Source organism: Lissotriton vulgaris, chromosome 9 (genome assembly GCF_964263255.1).
Source record: "Lissotriton vulgaris chromosome 9, aLisVul1.2, whole genome shotgun sequence".
NCBI classification, from domain to species: Eukaryota; Metazoa; Chordata; class Amphibia; order Caudata; family Salamandridae; genus Lissotriton; species Lissotriton vulgaris.
In genome coordinates, this window is record NC_141697.1 from 603,012,473 (window position 1) to 603,025,552 (window position 13,080).

The 13,080-nt window shown below is 50.0% G+C and overlaps 1 protein-coding gene across 1 annotated transcript in view; it reads right to left on the reverse strand.

The window, feature by feature from the left end:
* LOC147691945 (estrogen-related receptor gamma-like) overlaps window positions 1-13,080 on the reverse strand; it is a 161,825-nt gene that overhangs the window by 51,562 nt on the left and 97,183 nt on the right. The window contains exon 4 of the mRNA XM_086936707.1: window positions 10,245-10,406. Coding sequence (XP_086792833.1) covers window positions 10,245-10,406 — 162 coding nt within the window. The remainder of the gene's footprint in view (window positions 1-10,244; window positions 10,407-13,080) is intronic.

Consider the following 13,080-nt stretch of genomic DNA (forward strand, 5'->3'; position numbering starts at 1 on the left):
ATTACAATTGTTATTGTTAATTTTTTACTTATACATTGCACAACGTCCGCACCTTGACGGAGACCGGTAATACCTAAATCGCTGTCCGCAGGTGTCCAGCTCCCGCCATGCAACCACATAGAAAGCTCCATGCAGGGACAAACTGCCCGTCAGCACCTGGACAGCTCCCTGGGAGTCAACCGACAGCTCCTTGCGCATACGTAATGAACGCCACCACTAGGCCACTGCAACATGTTCATTATGCCTGGGAAATTTGCATATTTTGCATAATGCAAAATACCGCAAATTACACGGGTTCAAAACGTCAAATCTTTTTGGATTAACTGTGGGGGATAGGTTCGAGCGAGAACTGCCTTCTGGGAGACATTTCAACTTGAATTGGTCGACCTGGTCTGTCTCAAAAACCTTACACTTGCCCTTACACGCAATGTTCATGAGCTATGCAATGCAGCGGGGACTTTGAGAAATTTCACACCAATAGTGACCAACAGTCAGCCGCGCTCGGCAGTAGAAGTTCCAGCAGGGCGGTGACGTGGGGAGGGGGAGGGGCAGGTTGGGGGATAGTAATGTATGTATTACGTAGTTTAACAGGTAAGTAAACATATGTATAAATAAAACGAATTTCGTTGCGCGCACTGCGTCGCATTTTGTGATGCAGTGCACGCAACGAAATTCGTTTTATTTATTTATATGTTTACTTACCTGTTAAACTCCGTAATCCATACATTACTACCCCCCACCCTGCCCCTCCCCTTCCCCACGTCACCGCCCTGCTGGAACTCCTACTGCCAACCGCGGCTGCCGACATTGCCAGAACTGGGACAGACCCACGGAGTGACCAACAGTGCCAGAACTGGGACAGACCCACGGATGTGACCAACAGTGCCAGAACTGGGACAGACCCATGCAGTGACCAACAGTGCCTGAACTGGGACAGACCCACGGAGTGACCAACAGTTCCAGAACTGGGACAGTCCCACGGAGTGACCAACAGTGCCAGAACTGGGAAAGACCACGGAGTGACCAACAGTGCCAGAACTGGGACAGACCCACAGAGTGACCAAAAAAGCCAGAACTGAGACAGACCCACAGAGTGACGAAAAGTGCCAGAACTGGGACAGACCCACGGAGTGACCAACAGTGCCGAAACTGGGACAGACCCACGGAGTGACCAAAATTGCCAGAGCTGGGACAGACCCACCGAGTGACCAACTGGGACAGACCCACCGAGTGACCAACAGTGCCAGAATTGGGACAGATCCAACGAGTGATCAAAAGTGCCCTAACTGGGACAGACCCACTGAGTGACCAACAGTGCAAGAACTGGGACAGACCCACCGAGTGACCAACAGCGCCAGAACTGGGACAGACCCACGGAGTTACCAAAATTGCCAGAGCTGCGACAGACCCACCGAGTGACTAACTGGGACAGACCCACTGAGTGACCAACAGTGCCAGAACTGGGACAGATCCAACGAGTGATCAAAAGTGCCCTAACTGGGACAGACCCACTGAGTGACCAACAGTGCAAGAACTGGGACAGACCCACAGAGTGACCAACAGCGCCAGAACTGGGACAGACCCACCGAGTGACCAACAGCGCCAGAACTGGGACAGACCCACGGAGTTACCAAAATTGCCAGAGCTGGGACAGCCTAACCGAGTGACCAACTGGGACAGACCCACCGAGTGACCAACAGTGCCAGAACTGGGACAGATCCAACGAGTGATCAAAAGTGCCCTAACTGGGACAGACCCACTGAGTGACCAACAGTGCAAGAACTGGGACAGACCCACTGAGTGACCAACAGCACCAGAACTGGGACAGACCCACAGAGTTACCAACAGTGCCCGAACTGGGACAGACCCTGAGAGTGACCAACAGTGCCAGAACTGCGACAGACCCACAGAGTGACCAACAGTGCCCAAACTGGGACAGACCCACGGAGTGACCAAAAGTGCAGAGACTGGGACGGACCCACCGAGTGACCAAAAGTGCCAGAACTGGGACAGTCACACCGAGTGACCAACAGTGCCAGAACTGGGACAGACCCACCGAGTGACCAACAGTGCCCAAATTGAGACAGACCCACCGAGTGACCAACAGTGCCAAAACTGGGACAGGCCCACGGAATGACCACAAGTACCAGAACTGGGACAGACCCATGGAGTGATCAAAAGTGCCAGAACTGGGACAGACCCACTGAGTGACCAAAAAAAGCCAGAACTGGGACAGACCCATGGAGTGACCAAAAGTGCCAGAACTGGGACAGACCCACGGAGTGACCAACATTATCAGAACTCGGACAGACCCACTGAGTGACCAACAGAGCCAGAACTGCGACAGACCCACCGAGTGACCAAAAGTGCCAGAACTGGGACAGACCCACCGAGTTACCAACAGTGCCAGAACTGGGACAGACCCACAGAGTGACCAACAGAGCCAGAACTGGGACAGACCCACAGAGTGACCAACAGTGCCAGAACTGGGACAAACCCACGGAGTGACCAACAGAGCCAGAACTGGGACAGACCCACCGAGTGACCAACATTACCAGAACTGGGACAGACCTACCGAGTGACCAAAAGTGCCAGAACTGGGACAGATCCACAGAGTGACCAAAAGTGCCCGAACTGGGAAAGACCCAGGGAGTGACCGTCAATGTCCGAACTGGGACAGACCCACGGAGTGACCAAAAGTGCCAGAACTGGGACAGTCCCACCGGGTAACTAAAAGTGCCAGAACTGGGACAGATCCACGGAGTGACCTAAAGTGCCCGAACTGGGACAGACCTACTGAGTAACAAACAGAGCCAGAACTGGGACAGACCCAAGGAGTGACCAACAATGTCCGAACTGGGACAGACTCACGGAGTGACCAAAAGTGCCAGAACTGGGACAGACCCATGGAGTGACCAACATTACCAGAACTGGTAGAGACCCACAGAGTGACCAACAGTGCCAGAACTGGGACAGACCCACCGAGTGACCAAAAGTGCCAGAACTGGGAAAGACTCACGGATTGACCAAAAGTGCCAGAACTGGGACAGACCCATGGAGTGACCATCATTACCAGAACTGGGACAGACCTACCGAGTGACCAAAAGTGCCAGAACTGGGACAGATCCACAGAGTGACCAAAAGTGCCCGAACTGGGAAAGACCCAGGGAGTGACCGTCAATGTCCGAACTGGGACAGACCCACGGAGTGACCAAAAGTGCCAGAACTGGGACAGTCCCACCGGGTAACTAAAAGTGCCAGAACTGGGACAGATCCACGGAGTGACCTAAAGTGCCCGAACTGGGACAGACCTACTGAGTAACAAACAGAGCCAGAACTGGGACAGACCCAAGGAGTGACCAACAATGTCCGAACTGGGACAGACTCACGGAGTGACCAAAAGTGCCAGAACTGGGACAGACCCATGGAGTGACCAACATTACCAGAACTGGTAGAGACCCACAGAGTGACCAACAGTGCCAGAACTGGGACAGATCCACCGAGTGACCAAAAGTGCCAGAACTGGGACAGACCCACGGAGTGACCAAAAGTGCCCGAACTGGGACAAACGCACTGAGTGACCAACAGTGCCAGAACTGGGACAGACCCAAGAAGTGACCAAAAGTGCCTGACCTGGGACAGAGCCACAGAGTGACCAACAGTGCCAGAACTGGGACAGACCTACCGAGTGACCAACAGTGCCAGAACTAGGACAGACCCACTGAGTGACCAAAAGTGGCAGAAATGGGACAGACCACGGAGTGACCAACAGTGCCAGAACTGGGACAGACCCACAGAGTGACCAACAGTGCCAGAACTGTGACAGACCTACCGAGTGACCAACAGTGCCAGAACTAGGACAGACCCACCGAGTGACCAAAAGTGGCAGAAATGGGACAGACCATGGAGTGACCAACAGTGCCAGAACTGGGACAGACCCACAGAGTGACCAACAGTGCCAGAACTGGGACAGACCCATGGAGTGACCAACAGTGCCATAACTGGGACAGACCCACAGAGTGACCAACAGTGCCCGAACTCGGACAGACCTACCGAGTGACCAAAAGTGGCAGAAATGGGACAGACCCACAGAGTGACCAACAGTGCCAGAACTGGGACAAACCTACCGAGTGACCAACAGTGCCAGAACTAGGACAGACCCACCGAGTGACCAAAAGTGGCAGAACTGGGACAGACCCACAGAGTGACCAAAAGTGCCAGAACTGGGACAGACCCATGGAGTGACCAAAAGTGCCAGAACTGGGACAGACCCACAGAGTGACCAAGAGTGCCAGAACTGGGACAGACCCATGGAGTGACCAACAGTGCCATAACTGGGACAGACCCACAGAGTGACCAACATTGCCCGAACTCAGACAGACCCATGGAGTGACCAAAAGTGCCAGAACTGGGACAGACCCACGAGTGACCAAAAGTGACAGAACTGGGACAGACCCACGGAGTAACCAACAGTGCCAGAACAGGGACAGACCCACCGAGTGACCAACAGTGCCAGAACTAGGACAGACCCATAGAGCGACCAACAGTGCCATAACTGGGACAGACCCACAGAGTGACCAACATTGCCCGAACTCAGACAGACCCATGGAGTGACCAAAAGTGCCAGAACTGGGACAGACCCACGAGTGACCAAAAGTGACAGAACTGGGACAGACCCACGGAGTAACCAACAGTGCCAGAACAGGGACAGACCCACCGAGTGACCAACAGCGCCAGAACTGGGACAGACCCACGGAGTTACCAAAATTGCCAGAGCTGGGACAGCCTAACCGAGTGACCAACTGGGACAGACCCACTGAGTGACCAACAGTGCCAGAACTGGGACAGATCCAACGAGTGATCAAAAGTGCCCTAACTGGGACAGTCCCACGGAGTGACCAACAGTGCCCGAACTGGGACAGACCCTGAGAGTGACCAACAGTGCCAGAACTGGGACAGACCCACAGAGTGACCAACAGTGCCCAAACTGGGACAGACCCACGGAGTGACCAAAAGTGCAGAGACTGGGACGGACCCACCGAGTGACCAAAAGTGCCAGAGCTGGGACAGTCACACCGAGTGACCAACAGTGCCAGAACTGGGACAGACCCACCGAGTGACCAACAGTGCCCAAATTGAGACAGACCCACCGAGTGACCAACAGTGCCAAAACTGGGACAGACCCACGGAATGACCACAAGTACCAGAACTGGGACAGACCCATGGAGTGATCAAAAGTGCCAGAACTGGGACAGACCCACTGAGTGACCAAAAAAAGCCAGAACTGGGACAGACCCATGGAGTGACCAAAAGTGCCAGAACTGGGACAGACCCACGGAGTGACCAACATTATCAGAACTGGGACAGACCCACTGAGTGACCAACAGAGCCAGAACTGCGACAGACCCACCGAGTGACCAAAAGTGCCAGAACTGGGACAGACCCACCGAGTTACCAACAGTGCCAGAACTGGGACAGACCCACGGAGTGACCAACAGAGCCAGAACTGGGACAGACCCACCGAGTGACCAACATTACCAGAACTGGGACAGACCCACCGAGTGACCAAAAGTGCCAGAACTGGGACAGATCCACAGAGTGACCAAAAGTGCCCGAACTGGGAAAGACCCAGGGAGTGACCGTCAATGTCCGAACTGGGACAGACCCACGGAGTGACCAAAAGTGCCAGAACTGGGACAGTCCCACCGGGTAACTAAAAGTGCCAGAACTGGGACAGATCCACGGAGTGACCTAAAGTGCCCGAACTGGGACAGACCTACTGAGTAACAAACAGAGCCAGAACTGGGACAGACCCAAGGAGTGACCAACAATGTCCGAACTGGGACAGACTCACGGAGTGACCAAAAGTGCCAGAACTGGGACAGACCCATGGAGTGACCAACATTACCAGAACTGGTAGAGACCCACAGAGTGACCAACAGTGCCAGAACTGGGACAGACCCACCGAGTGACCAAAAGTGCCAGAACTGGGAAAGACTCACGGATTGACCAAAAGTGCCAGAACTGGGACAGACCCATGGAGTGACCATCATTACCAGAACTGGGAGAGACCCACAGAGTGACCAACAGTGCCAGAACTGGGACAGATCCACCGAGTGACCAAAAGTGCCAGAACTGGGACAGACCCACGGAGTGACCAAAAGTGCCCGAACTGGGACAAACGCACTGATGACCAACAGTGGCAGAACTGGGACAGACCCAAGAAGTGACCAAAAGTGCCTGACCTGGGACAGACCCACAGAGTGACCAACAGTGCCAGAACTGGGACAGACCTACCGAGTGACCAACAGTGCCAGAACTAGGACAGACCCACTGAGTGACCAAAAGTGGCAGAAATGGGACAGACCACGGAGTGACCAACAGTGCCAGAACTGGGACAGACCCACAGAGTGACCAACAGTGCCAGAACTGCGACAGACCTACCGAGTGACCAACAGTGCCAGAACTAGGACAGACCCACCGAGTGACCAAAAGTGGCAGAAATGGGACAGACAACGGAGTGACCAACAGTGCCAGAACTGGGACAGACCCACAGAGTGACCAACAGTGCCAGAACTGGGACAGACCCACAGAGTGACCAAAAGTGCTGGAACTGGGACAGACCCATGGAGTGACCAAAAGTGCCAGAACTGGGACAGACCCATGGAGTGACCAACAGTGCCATAACTGGGACAGACCCACAGAGTGACCAACAGTGCCCGAACTCGGACAGACCTACCGAGTGACCAAAAGTGGCAGAAATGGGACAGACCCACAGAGTGACCAACAGTGCCAGAACTGGGACAAACCTACCGAGTGACCAACAGTGCCAGAACTAGGACAGACCCACCGAGTGACCAAAAGTGGCAGAAATGGGACAGACCACGGAGTGGCCAACAGTGCCAGAACTGGGACAGACCCACAGAGTGACCAAAAGTGCCAGAACTGGGACAGACCCATGGAGTGACCAAAAGTGCCAGAACTGGGACAGACCCACAGAGTGACCAAGAGTGCCAGAACTGGGACAGACCCATGGAGTGACCAACAGTGCCATAACTGGGACAGACCCACAGAGTGACCAACATTGCCCGAACTCAGACAGACCCATGGAGTGACCAAAAGTGCCAGAACTGGGACAGACCCACGAGTGACCAAAAGTGACAGAACTGGGACAGACCCACGGAGTAACCAACAGTGCCAGAACAGGGACAGACCCACCGAGTGACCAACAGTGCCAGAACTAGGACAGACCCATAGAGCGACCAACAGTGCCAGAACTGGGACAGACCCTCAGAGTGACCAACAGTGCCAAAACTGGGACAGAGCCACCGAGTGTCAGTGACCAACAGTGCCAGAACTGGGACAGGCCCACGGAGTGACCAACACACTGTTTTAACCGGGCAGCCTCCTGTCCACTGTATGCTTGTCATTATCTCCACGGCCACATCTTGCTGAAAAAATATACTGAAAAATCGATAAGGCAAAACCATGGGTGCAAAATCGTAACTTAACTTCCAAAATAGTTTTGCTTTCTTAAATCTAGCCATAACTGCATGGCTAGCTTTAGCCTCAAGTGCAGTCGCAGCCGGTGAGGTGGGGTGGGGGAGGAGCCGACAGACGATGGAATTGGGAATTACAATTTTAAAAAACAGAAAGCCACTTTACCTTGAGTTCGCTGCATCGCGAGCTCAAGATAAGTGGTTTTATTTATTTTTTTTATTTTATTTTCCCTATTCCATCGTCTGTTGACTTCCCCCTCACCCACCCCGCCCGCCCCATCGCCCCACCCGTCTTACCTTAACCGGCTGCACCTGCTCGAGTGGCATAATAGGTAAAAAACTATTGAATGGCACGTGGTCCCCAGTAATTACCACTGGCTGAGAATTATTCAGCTATTCCACCTCTCACTTTTTGCTTTTCGCCAAACTCAATTCCCTATCATTGTAGCAATGGACAATACTCTATTTTAGTTAATTGGGGATCAAGTGCTCAGTAGTGTATTTAGCTTGTATTTAGATTTTGGTGCAGTTGGCAACGGCCAATATTTTCAGTTTTATGACTTTGCACTGTATTTTTTCAAAGGCTGCCATCAAGATCCACACTTGCTGACTTCCTGGCATCGGGTAGCAAAACCTACAAACAAAACAGCTTAGATCCAGTAGATTCTGCTTGAACTGAGATTGTGATGAGGGTCTCAGAAGCCGGACTACTCCCTGTAACCATCAAGGTCTAATGAGGGGCGGAGTCTGTAGGGCACGCCAGAACTTCTTTACTGAGCTGGTTACAGGTTTAAATGGGGTGTCGGTCCACCAGGAACTGGGTAACTGGTCTGACTTTTCACACACTTTATATGTCACACACAGACATAGAAGACATGCCCAGCATTCCACACTTACTACTCACAGTATTCTGGAAGGCTGAGCCTTAACACATGTAGCCTAGGGTATTATGTTACATTAAACCCTTAACATAACATATGTATTTGTAAAGCACATGTTCCTTGATTCGGGCATCTTGGCGCGGAATAACTGATGTTTATTGTTACCTAACTCAATGTGTCTCATTTTAATGAATGCAGAAGGATGAACAGCTGAGTGAACCCGCAGGGTTTTGAACCCGTGACCTTGATGTCAAACACGGATTCCTTGAATGGCTGTATAAGTCAATGGGCCACTAAACTAGATGGGCCCGATTCACAAAGGTAAAATAAGATAAAGGTCTAACTTTATTACTTTCGGAATTCACAAAAGGCATTTACTACTCGTAAATGCACTTTGTAAATACTGAAAGTCGTAAAGTTCAACTTTTGGTATTCACAAAGGGCATTTACGAGTAGTAAATGCCCTTTGTGAACACCAAAAGGCATAAAAAGTTAGACTTTCGTCTCAGTTTACTTTTGTGAATCGGCCCCATATCATCTGTGTTCAAAGACAGCAATGTGCTGCCTCCATCTGAGGCAGATAGAACATTCTCTTAAATTTCGAAAGGTGCTTAAGACATATTTCTTGGACATACTAGCTCGTCGATGCTCTCTTTCACAGATAAGGGGGTGCATCAACACCTAGGAACACTTAGGTAATAGCTGCTCTGTAAAAGAATCATTAACAAGTCAAAATCAAAATAAATCATAATCAAATCACTATAAACGCTCAACCTGTTTTTTCTCAGTGCCCGAGTTATGAAGCAACAATGCTTGACCAATGCAGGAACTCCTAAAACCATTTACTTAAAATGTTGCCCAATAATAAAACACGTACTAAGGAAAGCTGAAGCGATGTCTGCCAATTATGACATAATGGAGCAGACAAAATCAATGTTGATCCACGTTACAAATGTGAAGTATGGGACTAAGTTTGAAACGAAAATGAAATTAGCGAAAACAGTAATAATCAGTTTACTGCATCTTTGCCGGTGTGTAACATTAAAAGAAATTATAGTAGTGCGAAAAAACATTCCTTCATTCCTGCTAATGGGAGCACACAACTTGAATGGTTTAAGAAAGATTAGGACCACTTTTACCTATCCTGACACCCTTATGCAGTATAACTACTGACCTAATATAGTGGGTGTGGTTTTGTGGGGGTCTCTGAGGAGAGGGGACGATGAGGCGAGAATGCAGCACAGTCCTCACTGCTGGTTTCATGACAGAACCATAGGGCCATATCTGACATGGATGTTGGCTACCTTGTGGCTTGCTAATTTTTTTAACAAGGTGCAAAAGCTTCCCATGTCAATTACCTTCCACTCCAGTTGCGCTCAACTTGGTGTCCCTTCACTTGCAGTCTTGGTGTTGCGCACCTGTCAACTAAGCCATATTTGGCAGGTGTCACTCTCGTTTTAGTTCTATTCACTCACCTGACAAACAAAATGCCTTCATAGACTTTAATGGGGTCACCAGCTTTTCAAACCTATATCTCTCTCCAAAAAGTGTTCATTCTCCATCCACCTTAAAGGGAGCGCTCTCGTAAACCCCAGACTTCACTCACAATTCTTAGTTTAGAGGTTTGCAGATATTTGTTGACAGTGCTGGACTGGCTTGGCTGGCAGCCTGGCACTGCCAGAAGGGGCTGCTTGAAAGAGGCAGTGTGCAGACTATTTTTGGTCCTGTCATGGCCTATAGGACCAAATAATGAAAAGCAGCCCCCAATCCGAGTCTTCCATACTGGACAATATGCCAGTGTCAGACTGCCCGACAAGCCAGTCCTACACGGCGTGTTGGCATTGGTGATACCATGGTAAAATACCTGGGATGTGCTTGGCCCAGCCAATGATGAGCAGCAGCTCGCGGTTGATGAGCTCACAAACAGTGGTCAGCGTCCGTACGTCGCTCTCCGGTATACCAGGATCTGGAGTTGCGTAGATCTTCCCAGGTTCCACCAGAAGCAGATGGGACACTACTTTGTTGACTGAGAAGAAAGCACAAATCAAAGTTTAGTACATGCTTCTAGAAATGTATTATGTCCCCTGAAACTTTCACTAGATCATTCTCTCCCTCCCTCTTGCCACCTCTCTCTACGATGTGAGTCGTGCTCAAGTTGGCATATCCCAGCGGCGGCTGGCTATATTAAAAATATGGGGGGCGCCCAACTCACCTGCCTGGTGCAGCACTCCCGGCGAAGGTGGTGTGACGTGAGGCCCGCGAGCAGTAAAGGGAAGGACTTCCCTTCCTGCTCAGTATAACGCAACTCCTGACCAATCCCAGAGCCGGTCTCAGAATGAGACCAGCCCCAGGATTGGTGGGAGCAGGCTAACCCAGGGCTTATTTTTGAGGTTGGGGGCCTGTGCCAGCAATCCCCCAGCTTTTGCACAGCATGGGGATTGCTGGGTGTACAGAGCGCCTGTCGGGCTGGCCGTAGGTAGCCAGTCGGCCAACCCGACATGCGCACTGCAGGGGCAGTTGTAATCCTGCAATACCTCACGCTCACACTGTACACATCGCTTGATGGTGGTAAAAATAAAATGGCATTATTATGCCATTTTATTTATTACACAGCAGGTGAGGCGGCGCTCCTCTGCCATTTAGGAGGAGCTGCCCCTTTGTATCTCTCTGCTTCAGTAGCTGCTGTCTCTGACCTTCCCATTGCCCATGCTGCAGGAGGATGCCTCTGGGCAGTGCTTTGTTTGGAGCTGTCTCTGGATGTGTTCCCTCTGTCTGTCGCACTGTTTATAGGCTGTGCTCTGGTGGGTATCTATGGATGTCTCAACTACAGACTCCTCAAGGACACTGCATCTAGGTTGTTCCTCGTTAAGAGGTGTCTTTTATTCTCACAATCGCTCACTGGAAGGAGGGTCTTAGGGCTGTGCTCACTTAGACGCTGTCTACTAAAGGTTCTTACTCCGTCCATGATGCAGGGGGCTGTCTCTAAAATCTTCTCTGTTATGGGAGCTGTCACTCCCGCTTTTCCTGATGCAGGACGGTTTCTTTCCAATGTGGTCACTCCTGCATCTCTCTGTCTTAAAAGCATGTCTGCCCCCCTAACTTCAGCTCTGGCGGACTCGAAAATGTTCTCATAAAGGAAGATTCACCAGTAGAGGATTTTCCTTACAGAAAAGGTTGTCACTGAACTCATACCGAGACACTATATGGGGAAAATAAAACTGCTTTCAGACTGACACCGTTGAAAACTTGTAAACCCCGGGAGGGGGCAATGAAGGAGGGTTTCGAGGAAGGGTGGGAAAATAAGGGGGCGGGGACACAACCTCGACCCACATAGGGGCCTATTCACAAACCGCATTTTGCAGTATGTTTATTAGTGCTATAATATTACCACTAACATTCTACTAAATGCTATTCAGATACCTACATGCATTGTCTACACCTCTAACTCCCCTATCTTTGATGTGTGCACATAGAGGTAAACATTTTTGTAGTAAATGTGGTAGTGGTTAACCCATGACTAAATGTAAAGCTTATTGGGAGGGGTAAGAATGGGTTATGGAAGGGATAGAGAGGGGTTTATAAATGAACATCAATTCACCAAAATGCTAGAGGTAGCAGAGGTGACATCACACACCATGTACCCTTTGCTTTCACTCACACATGCATGCTTACACATACACACACACACTTGCTTTCACTTTCACTTTAACCCACAAGCTGACACACAACATACAATTAAAATAAATATTTGCTAACCTCAGCTGTCAGGGAGGGTTATATTCTAGCAAATTGTAACTCATTCTTTATTACACTAATAGTGAAAAATAGAACATTTTTCACAATCAGTGTAATAAAGCATTGAAGGAAAGTGGAGCTGCCCTTGAGTTCCCTGCACTGATGTGCCCCCTCTGAGGCCAGAGGTCGCAAAGGCAGCGCCAGGGGTCGCAAAGGGCAAGCCAGGGGTCTCAATTCCAACCCCTGGAGACCCCTAAATGACGTCCATGGGTTTAGAAATGGACAGACAGAAAACCATATTATTTAACATACAAAAATGTGATTTAATACGTTTTATTAATTTCCTTGTACTTTACCATAGAGAGATCTCCACCCCGATTGCAGAGGTCTACACTGAGTGTGCACAATGTAAAACACATTTGGAAAGATACCTATCAGATGTAACTTTACTGTGATAATTGATGTTTCTACTGAGTCAATCACCGATTTCAGTGGGGTGTGGACATGTATGTCTACACTTTTGCCTAAGCTTACATTCGTAAATGGGAAATACCAAAAATATTTACATTACTGTAAAATGGGAGAGTTACTTTACACATGTAGATTTACTCATATATAAGGTCACCTTTGTGAATGTCCCCCTTTATCTTTAAGCCTGTTGCTCCCGCCACACTAGTGCCCATTCACTCCTTCCTTTCACTGTTATGGCAATTCTCTCTCTCTCTCTCTCTCTTTCTCTCTCTCTCGCTCTTTCTCTCTCGTTATCAGGGTCTCGATAGGATCCACCCTTCCCCGAAAGACTCACATTGCAGAGGATAAAATTGTACAAAACGTGACTCAGCAGTATCTCAAGTGAGGATTACTTGTGCGTCCATACCTCACGTAGAAAAGTCACACGAGGAACCGACCTGAGACTGCTTAGAGTAGAAAAAGGTTTTTCTGGTGTCGTTTTGCGCCATTAAAGT